Source organism: Bombus vancouverensis, chromosome 2 (genome assembly GCF_051014615.1).
Source record: "Bombus vancouverensis nearcticus chromosome 2, iyBomVanc1_principal, whole genome shotgun sequence".
In the NCBI taxonomy this organism is placed as follows: Eukaryota; Metazoa; Arthropoda; class Insecta; order Hymenoptera; family Apidae; genus Bombus; species Bombus vancouverensis.
The window spans coordinates 1943055-1970771 of NC_134912.1; the positions used below are offsets into that span (position 1 = coordinate 1943055).

Consider the following 27717-nt stretch of genomic DNA (forward strand, 5'->3'; position numbering starts at 1 on the left):
AACTGAAGGAAAAGGAACTAAATTAAACGAAACTTGCCCAACGAAGGTAAACTCAGAAATGACGATCTCAGATATGGGTGAACCTCAAACTTTAAATCTTCCATCTCTTGCCTCGAATCCATTTGGTAAGGAGAAATGATGTTCTAAGTGAAGGAAAGAAAGGAATGTATTTCTGACGAAAAACCTATTACGCGAAATAACCGTTCAGCCGCATTTTCTCGTGACTTAATGCTTCATTACACGTTTTCATGTCGAGCGTGTCGCTGGTTTTAAAAGCTTCTGCCATGGCAGTGGCTATTAACACAGTCGTCTGAGACGCACGAGAACGCTGTGTTCTTCCATTAAAAGACACTCGAAAGTACTGGACGTTGTCGTTGACATTCCAGCGTGGCGTCCTGACGCTCCACATCCTGACATTTTTGTAATTCCATAAGACAAATTACAATACTCACAGTCTAGATCTAAATTATAAATATTTATTGTTGGATTGCAGTTTTTTATGCATTTATTTAATCTTCAAATACTATTGTTGAGTTATAGATGACTATAGTGATTGATGTTAGGCTATTAAATTTTAAAGTATGTAATTTCGTTTGGTATTCTATATTCATCGTGACAAAGACTATTAATAAAATGAAACTAAATTAAACATAAATATTAGGTAATTAGCAAAATTAGGTAATTTAATTATAAATGCAAATGCGTATTTTTGTGAAATATACACAGAAATTTTTTACATGCTTGGATTATACAAATTTGCTTTTTAATATTTTGACATCTTGCATAAGAATTTACGAATGTTTGCACATCTAAGTTTCAGAACATATACAAAAGTATGTAAAGTAACCTAATAAAAAAATTAGTACATTATGTAGATAAGTGCTTATTTTAAAAGTATATATCTTGTAATTTCTATACATCCATATATAAGCCATTTAATGTAAAAATGGTAAAAAAGGTGTGTCAATTTTTTGCTTATTTGGTTCAACATCACATCACTAAAGCGTAACTAATTATAAAAAGCGTTAAATAATAAACCTTCACTCTGTTTTGTGCAGAAGTAGTGTAAGTATATCTTCATTAGTTTCACGAAGGATAGCGGAATAAGTAAGAACCTTTTTTGATTTACACCACTTTTACATTAAATGGCTCATGTGTATATACATACATACATTTTTAACCTTTCTTTACATTTTGTAATATAATCATAACAATCGAGTCTCGGGCCACAGTGTTAATAAAATTTCAAAATATTTTATGTAACGCACATTATATATTAAACAAAAAAAATATTTATAAGTATTCAAATAGCTTTGTGAGTCACTATAGTTATCAACATTTAGCAGAATACTTTATAATTTTGACTCGATAGATTATTAAAATGACACTGCGCGTTGTTAACAAGACGCCGCTGAGACAAAGGTCGAGATAGAAATTTTGCACTTGCCACTCAAATAAGTGTTCTTCCTTCGTCTGCTGGAACCCAAACTCCGCGACGGTTTAATTAAATGCGTTTCCGGAATAGGGTTCGCCACAATGCTGTATAATCTACGGATCGTTGCTCGTTGCCCCAACGAATTAGATTATTCGATGAATCCCCGAGTGAATGCTCGACTGATTCTTGCTGGAAACCGCTGAATCCCTCGACGAAGGAAATTACTCGCTGTTCTCTTACGCCAGTTGTTTTTTTATTCGATGTCGAGCTTTGGATTTAACGCATCCGACGAAGTTTCGAACAGTATCTCGTCGGTGTAACGATCTACCACGGCGAACGATCGAAGAAATGGGGCAACAAATTGGGGTGTTGCCAGGCGAGTTATGTTGATTGAAATAATTAGGAGGGCGATTTGAATGGGTTAAGGTTTAGGGAGTGAAACGTTCAAATTGCATGAATTGCGTAGGAGGAATAAATGGGTGGATATTTTGGTGGATGTGTAGGCTTGGCTTTAGTGTTCTTGTGATCTTTTAGTCTTACTAAGTTTCTTTTGTCCTACACATGTTTTTACATGTCGAGTTTCGTTCGACCCTTTAGAGTCTAACTGTATCATACATTCGTTCAAGAAAGAAACTTTTTGAAAATACAAATCATTAGTTACATTGGTAAAATTTAGAGCAAAATTGAAAATGTGCACAGAAGTTACATGATATTTAATGCAAGTTTTGAATAATTTTATAATGAAATCCCGTTCGTATATTTAAAAATGATTAATATATTTTATGCCACATTCAAATTATATTATATAAGCATATTTTCTTTCATCTCTTGATACTTAATGCCTTATACTCTATGCTTTTAAAATTGTTTATGGTTTGGAAAGAGAATATTGTACAAGTACAATATACTGGGATTATTATTTAATTCTTTGAACTTTTTTTAAACCATTGTTAAATACATCTAGAACGAAGCCATTCGAAGAAACAATGGAAGTTAAATCAGGATCGTATTTCGTCATTGTTGTGTTTTTCATTCACGATGCGTACATAATTAATAAAACGCAATTGTTGAATCGCAGCTGACAGTTTTGAAACATTAAGAAAAAATAAAAGCCACGTTCAATCTATATTATACAAAGAAAAACTGGCTACAATTTTACTCTTCATTAAACTTTTTCCTTCCCTTTATTGAGATAAAAATGTTTTTATGTTAAAGGAATCTATCTCGCAACGTTGGTAATTAAATATGAGATTGCTTGCGTTTAAAAGAAAAGTAGGATTTAACTGCCGCTTAATCTGTAACCTACATTACTCACGATAATCTAAAAGATATGTTTAAAGCTATACGCTAAGAGGAAGATCATCCTTTGCTTCTTTGTGTTCGCATTAGCAAGCTTCAAATGTAATTCAGTGCACGCGAGCGAATGCAATTTGATCTGGCCTTATTAATTCGAAATTAATATCATTTCCAAGTAACCAAGACGTGGCGCGTTATCAATTTATTTTCTCTATTTAAACTAGTATTTGGATTCGTATCCAGTTGCAACTAGTTGCTTTTATCCAAGTTAAATTAATTCGGTTCAGTAAAATTGAAATTATTGCCATAATATCGCGGTTACATTCCGTACATATACTATATTACACATATTTGCATTAAACGTATTTGCTTAACTCTATTCTAAAGTTGTATTTATAGTTTTCGTGACAGTGGCTTTATTAACGCGCTGCGGGTATTTACGTAACTTCATATTTTTCTGAATATAATTAAAAAATGGAGTCTAGGTAAGAAATCATTTTACCTACTTTGTATGTTTGCATTTAAGAAAGTAGTGCAACTGGAAAAAGACACTAGTTCACATCATTGCACTTGTGGAGAAAATATTTTTTTATTTATTTATTTATTTATTTATTTATTAAAATTACAATCAATTCTCGCGTTGAGAATATGTGGAGAAAATATGGCTGTAAAATTGTAGACCTCGTTGAATCATTCTCGTCTTTCTAGAATTTTTCTGCCCTAACATTTTATTCTAATTTTAGGCAAAAAAGAGTTGCGTGAATCATCCTTTGTGCCGTCATGATATCACCGAAAGAGTGTTCGACCCTTACAAAAACCTTATAAAAATCGGTATATTATGCGACCATTTTACAGGCCCTTACAAAGGTACTATAGGAAAGTCAGTAGTCGGCTACTAATCAAGAGTTAATAAGCTCTCATTTAGGAAAATCCGTAGAAATCTCTCGGCAACTGCACAGCTAATTCTCATTCAACACTATCCATCGTATAGCCGAAGATTAATTCGGCGTATGGCAACGTAGATACCCGCGTACATCGACAATTCTCTTTGTAAAGCAATTAAACGCGCGTTTACGCGTTAATGCTACAAGCGATCTTTCCACAAATGTGCTTATTCCTTTTCAACGTGCAACAACCCGCTTCGGTTTGATGCAAATTGTACGTGAAACATAATATGCCAAATGATTCGTATTCCCTGTTCATATACTGTTGTTTCTCCTATACATAGCCATCAAACGCAACGGTACAATTTCATTTTCGTATTACCTAGTAGTATTTTCATATAACTATGATACTATGAAAATAAAATATAGTATCTAATAACAAAACGCTTTATTGGTAAATAAGGGTATGTTCAAATACCTTTTGTAGCCACAATAACATATCCTCTCCATATGGTCCCAAACATTCTTCTTTCAAATTTTTAACATTCTACACCAAGTATTCACCATTCACACACCTATCGCCCTCTTTCAAATTCACTTTACGTGTCTGATATTCTCTCTCGGGTTCTCCTCCAAATTCACTTCACGGGTTCCAAATTTTCTTCACTTTTTATTAACTTCACAAAATTCTATTACCTTGCACAATACTTGCATGCATTATCAGCTTCTTTTCCATACAACTATCGAACTTCCATATGCGACGTTCGTAACCGATCGTTTCGTCAACGAAATACGCAAACTTTCCACAAAGTAACGCACAACGATCCCGACGCAGCACCCTCCACGGAAACTAATTTACCAGAATTAATTAAACGCAACCGGATGAAGTTTCCACTCGTCGAGGAGTCAGTTTCTCTCTCGACCATGGAAAGAGTTTTTAATCATAGCCCGTGATTTATTGGTCAGAAGCGGGATGCATGTTAAGCGTTGATAAAGATGGAACTTTAAAGCATGGCGATTCACTCTAAACAGATATTTGTAGTAATTCCTTTGGTGGAAATTTTAATAATGTAATCACTATGCGGTGGCCATAGAGATTATTAATGAAGTCTTTGTAACTAGTATTGATTTTAAAACTGTAGAAGTTGCTACCAACACGGAGCAATTCGTTGCTCGCACAACGGTTCTGGGTAGCTTGCACGCTACACTAATGAAGTGCAGCTGTGTTTTGCTTGGTACACGGTTATACATGGTTATCTTTACGATTCGAGCAATTTATTTTTAAGCTTCTTTTCATCCAAACTGGTTTGTATCGAATAAGTTATTTTCGAAATTTGCTTATAACTTGCACGTGTTTCTATATTTTTCTAACTATAGAGAATAGTTCTATAGTTTAGAACCGCAGTCTACTAATGAAAAATTGCAATTTTGACGGAAATTTTGGCAAATGGTGTCAGGAAGAAAAGGGAGGAATAGAGCGAAGAACGAAAGGAGTATTCAGAATATTAACTTGTCGACATTGGAGAACTCCTCACGTAATACTAATGTACCCTATAATAATCGTTAAAGACTGTTATTCTGTTAAACGTTCGGTAAATGCTCTCGCTTAATTGAAACAAGATGAAGTTTAATTGAACTTTGCGTTACTTGTAGGTGCTGCCATTTAAGATATGTAACGAAGTGATTATTTGCTTTCAAATTGCGTAACTTTAACTAAGATCGATTTTTCCTTTTGTTTCCTTTTCGACTTTTTAAACAACTCGTTCGTATTTCTTTGTACTTTCAATTCAATGAATTTTGTACGACCTAGTCGAGTAAAATACAAAATTCGAATGAAAATGAAATATATTTGAAATTAAATAACTTAATTCAAGCTGTCGTGAGACCTACTGACCCAATAGTAGATGCAAATTAATTTATTGCTCAAACTACAACACCATCATTGAACATTTTTTGTAATATCCACTATATTAATAATGAACAATATCTCAATGTTATGTAATCTTATATAAATTTTCAAATTCGACTTTCTCAAAAACGAAGTCTCCAAGGCAGTTTTGTTGTTCTCGATTTTTGTCTTACTTTGAATCATAAAATCTCTCTGATCCTATTTGTACCATGAATTACGGACCACCTTGTACGCATAGGAGATTTCTAAGACTTTTGTGAGCCACTGTATATCTTCCATAATCATAAAGGGAAGCGTAAGGATTTGAACTTTAACATTTCGAAAAATCACGTCGTCCGCGCCCGTATCCCATTATTCTTTTTCGTTTTATAACTCACTTCAACCGAGTCTTCTGTCTCTGAACGAAGAAAAGGTCCTTTGATTGAATTTTATCGTATTTCAGGCGGTGAAGCGCCAAAAGTTAAAGACTGTCCGAACGACATAGAGGTCACCGGAAGAAATGGGACGGCAATCACGTGGACCGAGCCAATTTTTACGGACAATGTGAAGGTGACCCGGATTAGGAGCAACGAGGTCAGTATTAATTATAAAGCACTTAATTTCTTAACGAAGTTCGATTATATTGCGATTGTCGAATGTGTGTCACGTTCTTAACGACCAACGCCTGTTGGAGAGGAAACTATGAGTTCTCTATAGACTTTGGACTTTATACACTGCTTATGCGAGTCTATTGGTGGAGAAGCGTAATGCCCATAACACGTAACACTTGTACAGTAATTTATTTCTTTTCCTGTTTCTTCACTCGATCACCGACGAAGAATGGAAGATTAATTTGTACGTTTTATAACTGATAGCGATAAATAGATGTTTATTTTCTTTTACTTTCGCAGCTAGATGCGAAGATGTAAAAAATCTTGCATAATTTGAAGTTCTGAAATGCAGTTTATACGATGCAAGACTCGATCGTATATTAATAGCGTTCTATTTATCGATTTCTGATTTCATTTATTTCGTCCCAATTTACTTTGTAATAGCGTGAAAGGTTTCTCGTGTTTGACAATCGCATGAATCTCGATCTATGTGAGGATTCCATGCAGCATTTATTAATTTTGTATACATTGTAAAAAATTCCATAGTTCCTGAAACCTTTCGACGATCGGCATTAATTTCGAATGAATGTGCTCATTCGAAGTGCTTTTGTTTAATAATTGTTAATTATACGTAATTTTGAATTTACTACTGCATAGGGTGAAAAGAGAAAAAGAAAGGAGGCAAGTAGACAATTTTTTAAACGTAGAAAGTTACTGTAGATGATTCTGATAATCTTTCTTTCTTTTATGTTATCATAAATTTCAGTGCAATTCATCTTTTTTTAGCTCATTTTCATTTTCCTTTCACAACGTTGATATCGTATTGGTATAATTCAGGTTTAAGTCACACCGTCTACAAAGTACGGGTTATCTTAATTTCGTAATATCATTTGGAGGGAAAATTTACATAAGAAAGACAATTCAAGAGGAAAGAAGAAACATTAGAAAAAAGTAAGGCCAACGAGCCGGGCGTGCAAACAGAAATCTCGGTTCTGAAATACTCTTCTCCAGCGAAATTACGGCGAAGGGTTTCTTGCTGTAGAAAGCACCGTTTCTGTACTTTCGCCGACATACAGGAATTTCTACGGAAATTTCATTAAAAGAAGAATAACGTACGTTTGTCCTTTCTTATCCATTGTTCTCTTTGAATAGTTCATATCGATATTTTAGTTATTTAACTTCGTATGTAAATTAATGTTACATCATATAAATTAGTTGCACTGTTTAACGAATTGTTTATTCGTATACACTGTCTACTACTGGAAATTTGAATACTTAGTATTCTGCGTGTTTTAATTTGTTCAAAATAGGTCACAGTGAGTATTAACCGTGAAAATACATTTCCATTCCCTTAAATAATGATAAAAGAGATTCAACGAGGCAAGAAGAATAAATATTACGGCAAATTGTAAAAAACAGAAATTTGTTACTATGCATATAATGCACTTTTAGCAAATGATTTTGAATGATATTATTAGTGAATTGAAAGCAGGCAAAGTTTGCAAAAATATATTTACAGAAATTTGTATGAAATAAAACGCGAAAAAAAGTTTAGAAAAATTGGAAATGAATAGATCATAGCGCAAACGAGATATTCGTCGAACAAATCTCAATTTTCATTATGGTGTTACACAAAATCATGGTCGTTGTGGTCGATGTCGATTCGGTCCGGTGTATCAGTTTAAATTACTCGTGCAAACTGCAGAAAGTTTGTCGAGGATTTAAACCGTGCGAAGTTTGCACGGAGAACGACCTATGTTTCCATGCAAATATCGTGTAACAATTTTGTTTACAAACTAGTTCGTGATGGTAAGCTATGTCTCACGGCTACATTGTATGGAGAATATGACGCTGCCTTATAAATACTGGCTGCTCTTCATCTTTTTACCTGAATTCTAAACCTCTTGACGTGCTTCGAGGCAGATCCAATTGAATCAAACCGTATTTGAAGTGAAAGCAAATGACAGCACGTAGTGGTACAAAAATATTAAAAAATGTATCTTTATCCTTTTTAGAGAATTAAATATTTTTCTGTGAAAGTACTGTGAAAGATGTTATTGAATATGTAAGCACATAAATATATTTCTGTTGTTTTTTATCTGTTATTTTAATGTCACTTATGACTAGAGAGGAATATTTTAATATAAAGCAGTTAAAGTCTATTAAGCCTAAAGATACTCATGGTTGATGGAGTTTTACAAATGGCAAAGCAATACAGTATAACTGTTAAGATAAACAATATTTTAATATTGCAAGAAGCAATATTTTTAAAATTATGAAGAAGATGAAAAAACACACATTTAGCTCCAGGATTAAATTTAAAAATCAAAAACGTAGATGTAGCATCTTCTCCTATAGTCTTTATATTTAAAATTATTTAAAATTTCTAGCAATTTTAAATGTTACCAGACGTTTTGAAATTAAACTTTGCAAAAGAAACATTTGAATACATGTATGTACATTGTACATACAACGGGATCCAGAAAAATGTTGAACAATTTGTTGTTAGGAACATACTGCTCCTATGAAGGTAAGTTATAAATGTTTTATTTATATTTCCTAGACCAGGATTTCATGAATTAATTTTGGAGAAGATAGATAAAAAATAACAATGTTTATTCAATAAACAATGATTTATTTGAAAGTTTATTTGAAATGAAATTTTTCCAAATTTTTTACAAAAGATGATATACATACGTTTCTATTTTCAATTTTAATGTAAATTTCATATCTCCATGGGGAAGAGGTAAAAATATTTTAAAAAATTCTGAGTTTATTGTGAAAATATTTTATCAACGTTCTGTACTTTGCATCGATGTGCAAAATTGATTTATGTTAGTAATTTTTTATTTATTTTAGTAATTATTTGTATATGGGGCTTTTTGGATTATTTTCTATCTATTTAATGAAAAGTCTTTTCAATTATCTACCAAACTAAATAAATTACTGTACAGTATATAACAATTGCCTTTATTTTACGATGCAAAATACTAAGATATTGAAAAATATTTGCTTTTCGTATGGAAAAATACACATGCGATTACTGTACATTTAAAACAATACTCGTCACATTTCAATTTCCTGCTGTACAAACTTCACTAAACTCGGCAATAACATCCAAACCACTTTTGCGTGATACCATTCCCATTCAACAAGTTTCGTCGGATCCTACGAAACTTTCAATTTAGGAAGTTGGAATCTCCAAAACACCTTAATAGGATGCTATTACGATAGGATACTGGCGTGGTAATTATGCCACTGTACTATTACATATGTGTTATGTTCAAGCCAATGAGCTTCTTTAAAAGAAATCTTCTCTGTTGCTTATTCCAAACGTTTCCTTTCCAAACTTCTTTAGATATTTTTTTTTTAATTATTTAATTTGTACTTTACAATTTGTCCAGCTGGACATTTGGTAAATTTTTCTAATTTAATTGCTAAATAACACGTGGATGACTATTCCCAGCGGGATACCATCTTCGAGTTTGACTATTTTATTTCTTTAGTGAGGTCAGTGGGGTGTTTTCTTTTTAGTCTTCTTTCTATGAGAGTTTTGCTCGCTTCAGCAGCCAGCTGGTTTGGATGTCGTTCTTCTTTCCTTGTATTTTTCTGCGTACCTGCCGATATCTCCTTTGATCGTTGGTATTTTTAAGTCTTTGCGTATATCCTCGTTTCTGACATACCATGAAGCGTTGACTATTGTTCTTAGTATCTTTGATTGTAGCGTCTCTAGTTTAGTTATGTGGCTCATTGCTGCTGTCTTCCATAGTAGTATTCCATACGTCCAAATTGGTTTTATCATCGTTTTGTAGATTTTTAGTTCATTTTCTATGCTGAGTTTAGAGTTTCGACTAGTTAGTTACTATAATTGATTTAGTATGTTGTTTCCATGTAAGTTGTGTGTCTAAGTGGAGTCCTAGGTATTTAATTTGCTTTGTTTGTGTTATGCGCATGCCATTCAATTGGATATTTGATGGTTTCTGTTTCCTTAGTGTAAATGTAATATGATTGCATTTACTGGGGTTCGCTTTTATTTGTTCATCTTGTGATTTGTCGTAGAAAATAAGATATAAATTTTTTCCGATTATTTACAATTTATTAATAATGAATTGAATATACAGGTATTAATTGGACAGAAAACGATGTTTGTTTAACTGAAACTAAATGCGATACTCGTATCTATCTCAAATAACTTTATAGTTATTTGGCAACTCTCGTCACAACGAATCTAACACACTCTCTCTCTAACAACTCTAACAACTCTGCAACACTGACAACTCGATCAATTCTCTCAACTCTACTCTTCGATGTCTCGATCAACTCTCTCAACTCTACTCTTCGATGTCTCGATCAACTCTGACTCTCGCAACACACTCACTTTTCGACTCGCATACTCTGACCTCTCGATCATCCCTCCTTGAAACACGAAACCGTCCTTCTGCTCTAACGTTGTTTGTTGTTTTTCTCATATCTCTGTAAGAACTAGGTGACTTTAGTCACATAGGCGCTCTTAAATGTAAACGAACCACAGAAGGACGACGTACACGGTTTTTTTTATTTTCAACCGATCTCCTACATCCTTTATTTTTACTACAAAGGTTCTGTTGCTTAGGTATGATTTGAGTAAGTAGTGGATTTGTTCCGGGGAGATTTTTGATTGTTTGTAAGAGGCTTTCATGGTTCACTTTGTCAAATGCTTCCTCAATGTCCATGAAGAAGGCTGTACAGTATTGTTTTCTTTTCTATCGCTAGTAAAAATTTCGTTGACAAGCCTGTGCGTTTGCTTTATCGCGGAGTGTTTGTTTCTGTATCCAAATTGATGATCTGGTATTAATTTTTCTTTCTCTATCGTTGGTTTTAGGCGTTCGTATATTATTTTCTCTAGTATTTTGGAAAACACAGGAAATAGTGATATTGGTCTGTAAGATGCAGTTTGGTGTGGGTTTTTGCCTGGTTTAGGTAACATTATGATCTCTGCTAGCTTCCACAGATCAGGAAAGTAAGGGCTAATATATGTTAGCAACGACGGACCATCGTGTCAATGCAATGATTAGGATAGCACGCCGCTATTTAGCCTTACGATAATTTATGTGTGGGCCGAGGAGTCGATCAAGACTCCAAGTCGCCGAGCTATAAAGTGTCAGTGATGTGACTGTTTAGAAGACGCGTGAGATAGTTTACAGGTGGCAAGCGATCCGACGTCGTATTACCAAAGAATAGAGACTTTGTGGAAAGGACCTGGCCACGAAGCGGGGAAGGGATTGATCCCCTTTTGGTAAGCGGACTGTGAGAGACCACACGGCACTTACTCCAGAACTTTTTTTTTTTTTATTATTTATTAAAATTACGATCAATTCTCGCGTTGAGAATTTTCAGTAATTTTTCTGGCGTGGCGCAGTAACATGGCTAATTATTTATAATAAGTTAATACTTGTTATAGATAAGTATAATTTGTACGTAAATATTGTAAATAAGTAGATGTTACTTAATTTAAATATTAGTTGAATCTGTCGTTTAGGTCTAGCGGGTAGTGTCTCTTCAGCCTGCGAATCTGGTCCGTCGTATCAAGTAGTCCAGTGATTAGGGTGTTTCGGTGTTTGTTGACTCTTTTGCTATATCTGTCGCTATATTTTGCTATTTCCTTTTTGACTGTGGGTATCTTGAGGTCGCGGTGTATTGTTTCGTTGGTAACATACCAAGGTGCATCAATTAGGGATCTCAGCGTTTTCGATTGGAAGCGTTGAAGTATTTCAATGTTGGAGTTGCTTGCTGTTCCTCATAGTTGGATTCCGTAGGTCCAGACAGGTTTTATTACGGTCTTGTAGAGGCTAATTTTGTTCCAGAACTTTGAAGATGACAAGTTTCGCTAAATCCATTTTTAACATATACTTACATATAAGTACTAGTCAAATTTTGAAATTCGAATTTCTCGAAAACGAGATCTCCAATGCAATTTGATTATTCTTAGTTTTCCTCTTAGTTTCAATTCTATTTGTACGCTAGAATCTTTCTAACCCTATTTGTACCATAAATTACAAACTACCCTGTACTTTTTTATCCATTTTATTAATTGTATCGTAACATAAATTATCCACGATTTTCTGCTATGCGATACTCATCATTCGACGTACATTTTTGTCGTTTCAGAGTCCAGGCCGGCGTTTCGACGTCGGTGGTCATAGAGTAGAGTACGAGGCGAGCGATGAAGCAGGTTGGTCAAGCAAGTGCGTGTTCACCGTGGTCCTACGTCAGGAGTGAGTCGCGAATTCTTTAGCGATCAAGTGAGCGCGAGAACGAGGAAGGAGGAGGAGTAAGGACGGAGAAAAAGGAATCCAGATGAAAGGGGGGCAAAGGTAGCGGACCGGAAGAATAACGATAAGGTAATATAAATGGAAATGCTCTGGACTCGTGCAACGTTCCCTCCGCGTGCGTAATGGATTCCGTTTTATCCGGAAGGTTAAACGCGGATGAGACACGGATATCTTCTCGTGGTACTCGTTGATACACACGCGAGTGCGTGTACACGGAGATGGAAATCTCTTGGTTTGAATACTGAAAAGGGCTTGTTGGAAATCGTCCTTTTGAATGGAATTCAAAGATAATTTAATTTTGGAGAATGTTTCGAGAAATGTTTCTCCCTTGTCTTTTTTCACTGAGCTTGGAAAAGAGCTCTTACGCTTGCTTTTACTTTACATTTGCTGATGACAGTTCAAAAAACAATATAATGGGTATTATTCTCTTAAACTTTATTTAGTTCGGTGTTTTAAATTCATTTTCGGCAAATTGATAATTATTATACTTGGCATTGTTTGATATTCTAAGTCGTATAATTTATGCGTTATTATTTTTATTCTAGTATATCATTAATATTAGAATTGAAGTCATTTCTTAATTACGTAAATAGTGGAAATTTGCCTTGAGATTTTTGTACGAAATACTTTATGTATACGTATGTATTACAATTTGTATTTAATTAATCTGTTAAACTTCATTTAATTTAATTTAGCTTCAAATTTATCCGTAGAAAATTGACGATTATTACCCTTTTTCTTACTTGATATTCTAAATGGTATAACATTTACTTATATTATATTATATTAATAATAGTATATTAATAATAATAAATTCGAGGTCATTTCTTAATCTCCCAAAAAATAGGATTTTTACTTTGAGATTTTTACAAGATTTTGTACGAAATACTTATACGTATACGTGCTATAATCTGCATTTAAACAAGAGAATCCCCAACAACAACAGTGAGTGTAGCTCATTTTTGTAATTATCACCACATATACACACGCGTAACATGTAGTATTCGAGGTATTCCATTCGAGTAAGATGTCTCGTCGATCATCACGATTGACTTTTCACGGTTCGGAACGATCCACAGGTTTCGCCATTGCACTCTCGTCTTTTCTTTTTCGCGTTTCTTTCACGTTCCGATCTATCGTGGCCCGCACACGGTGTACCCTGCAGCAAATCGTCTAGAATCTAGGCCCTAGATCAATCCTTCGACCTCCACCAGGAGGCTCGATTCACTTATTACATACCACGATCACGATTACGATCACGATCGACACACCATCTAGGAGATCTAGAAATTCGAGGAAATACTCAAGCCACTCTCCTCGCTGCTACTTGTCGGTTCGAACAAAATTACAAGTGATGGTTGCGTGACCAGCATACGCGATAAACCAAGGACAAAAGGGAAAAGAAGCAGGAAAGAGCGGGGATATTATATTCCGAATGGCACCGACGGTTAATCGTGATGAAATTTGGCGGATATTATTGGACGAGATAGTAAATGTGAAATATAAAATCCTAACTCCGAGAAATCATATGTACAAAAAGTATTAGCACGTATCCTTATTTGCCAATAAAGCGTTTTTTATCAATTTCCACATCTTACTTTCATAACATCAAATTTTTATGGTCGTGTGAAAGTAAATGATACGAAATTTAATATATTTGCACTGACTAATTAGTACGTAAATGTTGTAATAAATACAGTGCTATGCTAATAGTTTTCATAGCCACTGTAATTGATCTAGTGACAACATTTTTACCACAAAAACACTCAATCCTAAGCCAAACATATACCGACATCTCTCTTTAAAGGAGACTGGCCGTTTTTCCTTTCACCTATTTTTACTTTAATGATATATTTATTCCTCATTCATGCTTACATCGTTATACTGATTACCCAACATTGCGCCTATAGCAGCGAAGATCTATTGCATATAAGGACATGTATCTTCCGAACGTCTAATTTCTCAAAGCTAGGATTTTATATTTCAGATCTAATATCTTACCCCGTGTTATCCAGCAAATCTCATCCCGATCGGTTATCGCTGTCTTTCGGAAGTACAGCCAAGAGCGGAACAAAGGGCGATTTATCCGCGATCCGTAGATCCGTAGACGGCAAAGAGCAGGGAAATCTATCGGGAGTTCTATGCAAATCTGGAATCGAGCGTGCGTTGTCGTTGGTCGAACGAGTTTCGCCGATTACCAGGACCTGGTCGAAACACGCATTGCAGCGGACGCGGCGATTTTACGTTCGTTTCTTTTCACGGTACAACGATCGCGAATTTGTCGAACGAAACGAGGTTCGATCCGCATACAACGAAACTCCAGTTGACCCTCCACCTCTCCCCGTTTCAGCCTCACGCGGAGTTTCCGTGTTAATCGTCGATCGTCGATTAAAATTTCGCCAGGGACGGACAATGTCCGTGTCGGTTAAACGAAGCCGGTCGCGATTAATTTTGAAATTGGACGCCTCGTCGAGTGTGTTTTCACGCGGCTTGCAGCTGACAAGCCGGAACAACGATAGTTTTAATCCCGTTCAGCAGAGAGAGAGAGAGAGAAAGAGAGGGAGAGAGTGTGTTAAAGGGCGGTCTTCGGCTGGTCGCCCGCACGCCGATCGGAAAACGAAACGGATTTATGGAAATTGCAAAGTTCCCAGGTTACGTCAAAGCCCGTCGAATCGAGTGTGCGCGAATTATGCGTTCTATTGGACCGAGAACCGCGATTAACGGATAAAACGAAACGTCTTTTAATCAGTTTCCGCGGCCGCGCTTTACGTTTCGATTGGAATATTTTTGAACGTTATGGATCGCATCTTGTTTCGTACGTTTCTAGTTTTCAATCAACTACGATCCCTGACAGAATGGTTTTGATCAAACGCAATAATATTATATGTTTACTGTAAAACTGAGAAAGATATCGAGACTTTGATGTGAAAAATTAAATAAAATTATTGTATATATCTGTTTTGTTCACTTCCGTTTCTTGATACTAATAACATAAATAAAAATGTCTGTTCTGTTAAGCGATCTTTACTTTCTCTTTTGTTTTAAGAACATGTATCTGATTTGATTTTGTTTTAAGAACATTTTATATTCGTAAAAGGTAAATATTTTTAGTCAATCTCGTATTATTACGTTTGATCAATAATATTTTGCTATGGGGGTGCATATTTGTATTTTATTTGTAACTTTATAGTACATTCATTTTTCATTTAAGCACTTTATCGGACAATAAGTTATTCATTCTTTTTACTGATTTACAAAATATTTTTGTTCCGTGCAGATTGTGATTACGTGTAATTTAAATTTTCCAATTTTTAAAATATTTGTCATTATTAATTACACTCTGCATATGACTTTTAATATTTTCATTTTTAAAAGCACTCAGTATTCCAGGATTAATATCGTTTAATTCAATTTCACAAATATGTTTCTACAATTCTTTAAAACCCATATTTTCCATTAGTACGTAAAGTTTCTGCTAAACGACCGTAAAACAAATATATTCGTGATTTTTCGTTGTCTTTTTCGAATATCATGATATTTAATTTTATTATTGCAAAGACGTCGAGGGGATTCGTATTTGCATCGCTATTTGTTTGTACGATCTTTTTCTGATATGTTGTTCGTAATACCTACACGTAGTATGCACTACTTTGTCACAAATTGTTACATAAATTACATGTTATATATTTTTTTAAAAAATTAATATTATACTTTCAATAGTTATTAATTGTTAACAAAATAATTTAATACTATAGTATTGCGTCGTAATTAATAAAATAACGATCAACAAATACGTAAACCTACGTGCTGTATGATTAAAATGAGAAATCATTAACAATGAAAATGGAAAATTTGAAAATTTAAAATAAAATAAAAGATTAGAAATTACAAATTAAAAATGAATCCATATATCGATAGTAATCTTTTCTTATATGTTGTAAAATCCCATTTTCAATTTACATCCGATACATTTTATAGTAATAAATTTTTTCCCATATCTGTAAGAATTTATCAGAGTAAAAGCACCTAGTGCTACATTTTGTTGATTTTACAGTCATGAGTTCGAAATAAATAACGCGATTGTTATCCGTGTAATCAGCGATAAGCACATTGCCAAGCTAAAAGATGTTATACTATGTATTGTTTGTTTGGAATTTACCACTATTTATTATGTTAATCGAATTATTTATTCCTTCGCTAATTAATTGTTACCGATACATAATAGGGGATAATTATTGTATAAAGTATACTCCTAGATTATTAAACGAAAAATTTATCAAAAAACAGTCCTTATGTTTATGTTATGCTCTTATCGTATATAATCAAAAGAATTTATATTAAATGTATGATATTTTTTTTTATCATCGTACTTCAAGAAAAGTAAGTTATAAAATGTAAGTAGTTATACTTTATTCTGAATATAATTAATTAATAATTAATTTATAAATATCTCTTCAAGATTATATTAGATATAAAATTTCTTGTAATATTACAATTTGCGTCTACTATTCAACTTTATAAATAACGAAATGTTTCTCTCGAAACAATCTCGTTATATATTTCAAAGTTCCTCGACTTTGATTTGCAACGGGTTTTTATAAAAAGGAGCGCTCGAGGCTTGTAATCGTAGAGAGTATGATAAAACAGTACGCACGTAAACTACGTGCAAGTACTTGCATTTAAAGGGCTATTTTAGTATAGAAAAACCGAAAATTCGATTTCCTATTTTTCGTACATAATTGGGACTATATGAAAGTGTATGCGTAAACTACAAAGGAGAAATTCCTACTATTTCTGAAAATTTAAAGACTATAGTTGCTTCAAAACCTTTTTGACGTATCTCTTTAAAGCGACTAGCACCCAAATTCGAACTTCATTTTTTCTTTCAGACAAACCGATAATAGGTGATTTTGATTGAATTATAGCTTTATTTTCTTATATTTAAGATCCATATGATAAATAAAAGAGCTACTATCTTTTCATGAAATTTAGTTGTTTGATCTGTATGATTTCGGCCATGACAAGATTAAAAATATTAACGGAATTCGTAAAAAGAGGTAAATGTGTCAGAGTTTACTTAAAGAGGGTCGTTTAGATCAGAGTGCTCCTTTAACTCGAACTGTTCCACGTAATCACTGTTCGAGATCCGTGCATAAACGATTTCCAGGAAACGTATTATGAAATCGTCATTAAAAGTCGACGAGATATTAATCCTCCGTACCTCGGTACCCTTCCGAGGCAGGTGGAAGGCGCATCCAAACTATCAATTAGTTGGAAACGTGAAAAATTGAAGGGCCAGATCTTTTCGTGTACACCGTGTCATTTGTGCTCGACGAGCGGTATCATCGATTGGAGCGAGGTTAGCGTGTTAGATGTGATGTTCACGCGTGAGCAATGAATTCCAAGCGATCAAATGTCGGCGACGTCGATCTTAAAGATGTAAGAACGTGCGAGAAAAGGGACTATTTGGTAGCTGGGTAGAGAAATTTCAAATTTAGTATGAAGAATGATGATTTCGTGAGAATGGGAAGAAGTTTTGGAAGAAGGTGATTAATTCTTCAACTGGAATATCGTGGCATTTTGACAGAAGCATGTTGGACATTTTTGGAAAAAATTATATAAGCTTCATCTTTTTATAATCTCATTGCAAAAATTTTCTTACTGAAAAAGTTTAGATATGTTTGATGACAGATAAATCTAGAAAATTACATCGTGTAATAAAGTAAATGGAGATTTGGTACAAACGTAATTTTCATGTTATAGCAATTTGCAGTTTTTGGGAGGCAATATATATGCATATTGTATTTTACAAATTCGATTAAAATGAAAGTAGGTTAATCGAAAAAATATGGAAATTTATAACGTTTATGGTACCAAAGAAATTGTTACAAGATTTGTAAATGATTTACATTTTGGAAAGTATCATATGATATTTTAAGATCTTTTAAATTAAAGAATATGTAAATTACGCGTTAAGAAAAGTACGTTAAATTTTCAAGTGTAAAATGTATTCCACCGTCTCCGAAATCTGTTCGAAATTAACTTTATGAAAACTTTCAAATTTGAATTTAACTTTCTTTATAAAGTATAAAATATTCAAACGCTTCAATTACCTACATACCATCACGATGTTCCACTTTGAAGGTTAAATCACCCTGTTGAACCTCGATCAAAGCATGGAACGAGGAGTATAATAATCGAGATTATTGATTAAATCACTTTAATTAATTAATAAGCATAGGGACAATATATGGTAAATGTAATTAGAGGTCATCAAAAGTTTGTGATACCTTCAATTATATCGATAAGCGCTGACTGCGTTCGAAGCCGTAATTTTTAGAACGAAATAATAAAAACGAGTCAGGAGAAAACAGTTAGAAGATCTTTTTTCTTTTGTTTCCATCATGAACGATCGTCGATGATCACGGAGCCTAACCAAATGTATTTACTTTCTCATAACTAAATTTTATTATACTGTAATACTATTACTACTATATTTTAACTTATTCCAAGAAAAACAGCCCGCCTCAAAATTTTTGTTTATTGTGACAAAATAAACAATGGAAATTAATATAAGATATTATTAGATATATAAATATAATTATATAAAAAAAACTTTTTACACCTATGTGCATTATTCGTACATTTATGTGATGTATATACATTTCTATATAAGTTTCTTCATAATATAGAGGACATTTTAATAAATTCAATAATAACAAATAGGATGGAAAAATGAAATAGATAATCGATAAAATGATATTTGGATTTAGAACAATATTTTCTAAGAAATAAAATTTTGGTCCTTCATTTCTTTAAAATAATTTCTGTATACGTATATTTTCAGATTTGTTTCAAATTTTATCAATATAATTAGGATAATTGGATTTTACTACAGCGGTACATTGCCTGCACCGCGTATAAAAACGACTCATCCACCAAAAAACTTACAATTCGAAGTCGTTTAATTCTGCCTTACGAGATTTTTTCTCCAATCTTCAACTAGATCATTTTCAAACCGTAATGTTTTCTATTTTGGACATTTGGATACCGTATCTTGTATATTGGATTTCAACAGACTATCCAAAATTAATCGGTAACAGTGAGTATAGCCGTGCAATACTTCGCAGTATATCCTAAATATTTTACGAGGAAATTTTCATGTATCTACGTCACGAGCAGGTAATCCCTTGGTGCAAGCTACGCTTTCGCGTTCACGTGAACCAGATTTACGTATATTAATGTATAACCATCGTATATACGGTGTAGTTCCAGACGATGCTTCTGTCATCGCCAGATTCCTGTTTTCCTGAATAACATTGTCGCGAAGGTACTGAATACTTCACAACCGCGCTGTTAGACAATAGGCTATTAAGAACGAAAACCGGCATAATAAGTGGCGAGAGTGTATATATCTCAAGAGGTGGTTAATATCGGTGGCTCTACTTATTGTTCGTCAGTATTTTACGCTGTTTGTTCTTGTTTTTATACGTCTATCTTTCCTATTTTTTCGATTCTTCATCATCATATATATTATACAAAATATTTTGTAGCTGATGGTATAATTAAAGGAAGTTCTAAAAAAAAGAGTTGGGTGGAGAGATATATTATCAAGATTTAAAAGCTTTTCTAAAAAGTGAAACGTCATATGAATAAATTTTATTCCACATGTTCGACATAATTTTTTACGTAAAATCATTTCATATCTGATTGTACCGTCATTTACAAAATATCTTGTATATATGAATTTACCATACAACTACCGTAACGAAATATATACAACAACAATAATTATTTCGGTCAGTAATCGATAACTAAGTATACCAAATGAAACGTTAAAACCTTCAGCCCACCAATAAAGAAGTCTTTAATAATCTTCCTACAGAACCTACGTTTCAATTACCAGTTTCACATCCATTAATAAAGATATCCTCATCTATCTTCTTGCTGCGAGTATTTCAATTGTATTTCACACCTCGCATACATATCGCGCTACTTCACCAATGACGTGATCACGGTGTTTCTGGATGACGCTACTTCTGTGGTGCAATCCCTTTCTAATTGTAATGTAAGTACATACTGTCCATAAAAGGTGGCGAACAACGCTGTGTATGGTTGATGGAATAATTGGCTATGATTAAGGGTATTGATCGCATTAGGCCATGTCTATTGTCGAGTTATACGCCCATTAAACGTATATCTCGGTAAATTTGCCAGAAATGAACCACTCTCAAGCCATATTGATCAACTCCAAAATTGGAAAGTATAGAAAAGTGACAGTGTTACGAGCATTAATTTATGAATTTATCTCGAAATTTACTAAATCGGCAAAGTTACAAAACACTTTTTTGTTACAAAATTAACAAAGTTGTAAAACACATTGGAATAAAAAACGCTTTTTGATCGCTAAGTCAATAAAGTCGTAAAAAAATACCTCTCTTCTTTTTCTTCGAAACGAGGAGAAACAGAAAAAAATACGCCTATTACCTCTCTGCAGCGAAATCAATAAATCATCGAGTAGCACTGCACCAAATGTTCCTCTCCACGGCAATCGAAACTGCGGTTCGCGTTCGATATGCGCACTTTTTGTCTCTTTTCCAAACGAGGATACGATTGCTCCGTGATCGACGACGTCGATGGAACGGAAGTTAACAACACACTAAGGGGAAAACTAGATTGCGTTATATTTAAGTATTGTAACTGAGAAAAAAAAGGATAAAAGAGAAAGAACACAATGAAACGATTTAATGTATGCGAAGTTTCGTTTATTATTTATTGATACCCCTCCACGCCACTCGCATATCATTGTTAAAGAGTAACGTAATCCTAACGACATTACGATAAAATAAATGTATAAAATTTATGTATCGAATACATGTATGTATATATATGTATATTACAAAGAACAAGAAAGAAAGATTAAAAAAAAAAGACATAGTGAAAAAGAAACACCTCTGAAATTCCTCTACTGAGCTCACTCTCTTTCTTTTTCCTGGCTTTAAGAACTTATTATTAATTACAATTTGTAAAAGGCAGTGCTGGATGGCAGTAATTGTTTCAAAATAATTATGTAGTCGTAATAAATCTACGTGCAGCGTGTAGATTTACGAATATACAGTGTAGAATCTAGAGCGATGCATTGTTCGTACGATGCTTTGAGATTCGTGATCTTTCCAGATTAACCCTTCAGTTCGTGAGATTAAACTGATTAAGAAAGAAAAGTGGAATAAAATAACAATGGCATTAAAAATAAATGAGCAGGATATTATATGTCGTAATTAAAAAACAGAAGAATGGGAATTTTGTTGAAAATACTTGGGAAAGAATTTTTTTTTAGTTTTTTAGTCGTTTTAGTCGTTCGAAAACATCTTTTAGAACATTTTTCCAGTACAACAAATAAGATATTATAAATTTTAATTAAATTTGGAGTTGTCTGAGAAGTAGGTTAACAGTATAAGTCGGTGCAGGACTAATTGCAAGTAGCTCGTGAAGAATATCTCCTTAAAAAAATATAATGGAAATTAAAGTAAGTTCGTCTTCTCTCTTTTTAAATGTAGAATTTCTTAAATATCCTCAGTTAAAAACACAGTTGTTTAAAATGAGAATAAAAGTCTACTGAAAGAGACTTTGTAAATTAAAGCTAATAGATGATTTTTCACGAAATTAGTTCAAACTACAATACTGAATATCAAATTTGCAAGAAACAAGTAAGAATTCATTAAATATATATTATAAGCATAATACTTTAATCTCATTGATAAATCAAGGAAGCATCAGGGCAACTGATATTATATGTTATGATACGAAGACGTTACATCCATGGTATAGAACATAAATAATATCTTTAAGATACTAAGATACAAAGTACCTGGATTCCGTTAAATAAAATTCCACCGTACTTCAGGAAAATACAAAGAAAGAAAATTAAAGAGAAAGAAGAAGAGAATACTATTACCTAATCAATACCACTCAATCCTTCAATCTCCTTAAATTTGATCCGTTTCAAGCACGAACGTTCACTTTTAACTTCCTGCTACAACGCAATCTATCAGCGCGAAGGGTTAAAAGCCAAAGATCACCGTTCACTCAAGACTCGTTTGGTGAGGAAAGGAAATACTCATCGGAACACTGTCGATCCACTGAATGGAAGTGGCGGACCGGTCGTGCGCCTCGCGAAATCAACCGACTTTAAATTAGACTTAATTAAAGCGAGGAACGAACTAGTAGCCTTCTCTACCTTTTCTGCCTTGCTGCTTTACTCCTTCGGTGAGAGGAACTCTTGACATAATTTATGTGCGAGCCGCAGACCGGCCGTTCTTTTACAGTTAAATTACTTTCGGTTATTGCGTGTTTCGTTGGCAAACAATCGATCTTCTTATACGCAACATTTACGCCGCGGCAATATTCTCGTCTCGACACGGCCTCTGCCATAATGAGTCGTTGGTGAAGATACTACGTGGTCAGTCCTCGAAGAATGCCGCTGCTGTTGCTCGCGCAACTGCTGAAGCTGATATTGTCTCGCGTGTCGATCTGTGAACAAAATTATCTGGGTTAGTCTCAGTTGGTCTATGGTCTGAGTCGATATTAGCCGAGTCAAGGTCGCGGCTCACAGAGCTTCCCCCACTCTACTACCATTTCCACGTTAAGGTACAGTTATTCGAACTATTTCAACACAGTATCGCAATGAAACTCCGTTTATGTAAACTCCGTTCATGCGAATGAAATTTTAATAGTGTCTGATTAATTGAATCCTAGCTGATCCGCTATCATCTGGAACTAGCGTCGAGCATCAATCTACTTATATGAATGTTCAACAATAAGATGTAAACAGTGGAACATACTTTGCAGTCGATACAAGTCTGCAACTTTATTATCTGTTTAAATGTAAATGTATCGTGGAATTCTCTTATATGAACACGAAATGAACTATTATCTTAACGAAAAGTTATTGGTGGTAAGGGAAAACAGACGGACTCCTATCATGCGAATGACCTTGTTATATGATCCAACTTGTCCACTGGTAGGTTTGTATAGACGGAGTTCTATTTTTCTTGTTATTTCTGTATTTGTTGCTTTGTATAAGAGATGATAATAAAAATATTGTGTTGCTTAATCTATAGAAACATGAATCATTTATTCTAGTTCGAAAATACAAACAATTTCTTTTTAACCATAATGCCTAATTGTAGAATAGATTTTTAACAAAAAGGAGATTGTGTCAAGAAGTTGTTGCGATTGCAAAAATCGTTACAAAAAAATAGCGAAACGACGAACTTCGATGAAATGTCACCAATTCACTTATTAAATTGGGCCTGTAATTTCAACGAGGTTGCTGCAGTGAGTACATTCACAAATTGAACCATTCGAACAATTAATTTAATTGATTTTAACATCCGATGACCTTCCTAAACCCAACTCTCGACTTTGATCTGAATCGGGAGGACAACCTTAATCTTAACCAGGAAGGTGAGTATTTAAATTTGTCGAAAAGAAAGAGGTAAAAAAAAATGAAGCATAAGGCAGGACAATAAATCTGACCAGTCAAGGACACTTCTCCGCCGACGCTTTTAGGGCGCTACTACGGGCTCTAGCGAAATTTACGTATGTAAATCGGTGCTTCTGAATTTTCAGCGTATCTGACACATTGTACGTAATTTTCCTTTATAAGACAATATACCTTTTGCGTTTTTTCTTTTAAAATAGAATAGAAATGTTAAGAAATTTCTTTGTTATTGTATTAAATTATATTTATTCGACTTTTATTTTATTTTATTTTTAATAAATTTTAATAAATCTCTTCGTTGTTATATTTTATCGTACACACGAAATTAAAATAGTACCTAAAAACAAGGTAGAGAATAAATACGCGTTGGAAATTGCTGATCAAATTTTCAGCTGAGCACTTACGGACAGACCATTAGCAAACCTATTGATCGACAAACGAGCAACGTGATAAACTAACTCATTGATAGTCATCGTAACGTGGAGCGATCTGAACGGCCAATTGCTGCAGCAGGAAGTGGATATTGTATTGTCTCGTCAAGCTTCAGACAGTTTCTAGTGTTCGCTTAACTAGAAGTGTCTTGTGTATACGTGTATATACAAGCAAGCGTTGCTTATCGTGTGGTTGCGAATAAGTAGAACGGAATGTCTATCGTCGCGGGATCAAGCTACTGGAATTCTTTCTTAGATGACCCAATGCGTGTCATACGGTGATTACCATGTCACAGTGAGACGCGATGTAATCGGGTTGGAACGTGGACGAGTGTCAATGTTGAAGATCTGCTTCGAACTCGTTGCAGATTTCAAGGAATTTAATCGTTATGAAACGATAAATTTAGTTTTGTAAGTTTTCAAACAATTATTTGGATATTTGGAAGATGATACATAAGACTGCCGTATCCTGGATTAAAATGTAGCATATTTTACTCTTTCTGCGATACTGCACATCTGAAATATTCAGATCATGATATTCACGTTACTGACGAATAGTTATCCCAACAGATCATTTTAAGTACTTCGAGAAGTGCAAATGAGATTTTAAGTTTCAGGAAAATTAATATTACTTCAAAGTTTGATAATCACTTTTACGTATTTTACCCAACTAATTATCTCGAATTAAATTAAAGCTAATTTCTTCCTTTCTCGAAAAGTGGTTCATTTTTCGAAAGTTTATCATAGTGTTTACTACTAATTTATCATCTAAACCTCATTAATTAGATTCAATGTAATTTCAAATTTCAATATATTACAATATGTATACCGATATTATTATTATTATTTAAGTGATTATATTTAAGCTTCGCAATTACTTAATATTACCAGAGTACAGTTAACAGAAATTGACGAAACATTAACAGCTTCTATAAAATATTTACTAAGTATTCCACTCGTTATGTCCTTCAATAACCTGAAAACGGAAAACGTTTACTCCTAAATAAAATAAAGCGAAAATGTACAGAAATATTTTATCGTAAATACAACGATATTGCCTATATTTTTTAATACTTACGGTTGTTTAATTTTCCAGAGTACAAAAATAGAAATATACTTAGCAAAACTTTATAAAAAGGAGCCAATTACCATTATACTCAAGATTTATTGAGAATTTAATCGCTTTTACCTGAATAAAGTTTACACATACGAATCTCGATAGTTCTTATAAATCGTCATCGTTAAATAATTACTGCCTTTGCAGCAATCTAACAGCGATTTGTTAAAATTTCTATCATAAATGTAAAATGCCTCGTTATTTGTCAAAACATCGATTTCGTATCGGAACAACTTGTCGAAAACGAACATATAAACAAACGAAAAAAGCACGTTCCGTCGTTCGATGACTTGCTTTTTTCTGATTGTAAATCATTAAACGTCGATCGATATCCGATTAACCACTGGCGTCCGTAATTCAAGCAGATACCTAAATCCTTCTTTTACTGATTTATTCTCGCCAGATACGGCCATCAATGTTTTGTTTCTCCACTGTTTCTCTACCTTTCATTCTTTTTTGTTGTTTCTATCGTGAAATACGAGTACAACTTATATTTACGTAGTTTGAAAAACAAAGTGAAACATCAAAGAAACTTCAGCTTTTAATGTTACAGAAAGATTTTCACTTTTGACAATTGAACAAGTGAAACGAAATATTCGCTAAAAGATAAACGATAATTTCAACAATGTCCTTAAAAAGAAACTTTATTCATAATATTGCATTATTTATTTTTTTATAATCGTGATTATTTTCGTGATTATCGTGTATTTTCATTTCTCAAAGAAATATACAAAAAAGTTTGTACCAGTCAAAAAGTAAAGGACGCTCCAAACTTTTGAGCGAATGCTGATGGAGTGTAATATAATTGATTCTAATGTTTGTTAAAAAGTTGCAATTTGGATTCTTTTTAATGTTTATATTTTGTTATTTTAGTGTATTTTAGTACTTTAGAAGATTTCCAGATGTAGTTAGTTAACTCTGTACTACTCGCTACAGATGCTAGAAACAGATAACAGTTCCGTTATCGAAGGTGAGATCAGTACCAGCTTATGAACGCGTAGGATATTAACTTCTTGCTACTGTTGTTACACTTAGAGGAATGTACTGCCATTGTAAATTAGTTTATCCAGAGTGTTCCGTAAAATATGTAGGGAAATAAAGAGAAGAAAGGAAGCGAGGATATTTCTTGAAATTTTTTACTTTTCATTTCCCAGCTTTTTCTTTGCTATTTTATATAAAAAATTATGTCAAATTATGTGCGATATTACTCGCAAGTTTAGATACATTATTTTTAGTATTATCATTATTATTAATTAATTTTACTGTTACTAATTATTTTTTTACATTTGTCTGAAAATGCAAAAAGCAAAATAAATTATATTAAATACTATTTTACACAGCGCTATATAATATTCATAAAAACAATAAAGTTAATTAATTAATTAATTACTAGTAGCAAAAATTATTGAAGATTTATGAGAAATACATTTATAACAAGAACATAATATTTCTCCTATTTTGGAGACTTGGAAATTCATCTTTTTTCTGTTTCGACACCCTCCAATTTTGTTACGTTTGGACGAAAAAATTTTCCGTGCATGTTAAAACTCAAAGGTCTTCAAATTCCCCCATTTTGTAGCGACTGAATTCTTGAAAACCGTGAGAATAGCGTAACTGAACAAGGGAATGTAAAATTATAGACAGGTTTCGAAAGTCTAATCATATAATGCAAAAAGAAAAATGGACGAAAATGCTTGATTTTGATATTTTAATAAAAATTTAGGAAAATACACGTTATCTATTTTTTCACGGTTATATAAAAGTGTTATACAAATTTAATAAAAATTTGAAAAAATATACGCTATCATTTTTTTACGGTTATATAAAAATGTTACACAAATATCAACACGATATAGATTAAAAAAAAAAAAAAAATTGTAGCTTCGCGCTATAAATAAAAGAATGGTTTTCAAACGAAAGTAAGTCATTTTTGGCTGTAACGTAATCCTTTTTATGAAATTTAAAATATTTACTGGAATAGTGTTCTATACATTGTACATTATCATTGCGCTACAAATTTTATTTCATCGGTTTCATTGGTGTTAGAATTATTTACTGCACAGAATTTTAGATGGCCGATAAAATGTGGTGCACGCTCTCTCATGAACACATGTTAGCGATTCGTTTCGCGGGTGCACTTACAATTAACGGCATTATGCAACGTACAATGAAAATAATCGATCGTTCCACCTATTTTTCGACCTAATATGTACTTACGGAAATGAAATTGTCGAGCAACAA

General features: G+C 33.4%; 2 protein-coding genes across 4 annotated transcripts in view; one reads left to right on the forward strand and one right to left on the reverse strand.

The window, feature by feature from the left end:
• LOC117163931 (uncharacterized) overlaps positions 1-16346 on the forward strand; it is a 91482-nt gene extending 75136 nt beyond the window's left edge. For all 3 annotated transcript variants that reach the window (XM_033346678.2, XM_033346676.2, XM_033346677.2), the window contains 2 exons: positions 5967-6097; positions 12262-16346. In XM_033346678.2, coding sequence (XP_033202569.2) covers positions 5967-6097; positions 12262-12372 — 242 coding nt within the window. In that variant the 3' untranslated portion in view covers positions 12373-16346. The remainder of the gene's footprint in view (positions 1-5966; positions 6098-12261) is intronic.
• A 4827-nt stretch (positions 16347-21173) lies between these two features.
• LOC117163923 (uncharacterized) overlaps positions 21174-27717 on the reverse strand; it is a 74898-nt gene continuing 68354 nt past the window's right edge. Inside the window, exon 15 of the mRNA XM_033346659.2 lies at positions 21174-22955. Coding sequence (XP_033202550.2) covers positions 22801-22955 — 155 coding nt within the window. The 3' untranslated portion in view covers positions 21174-22800. The remainder of the gene's footprint in view (positions 22956-27717) is intronic.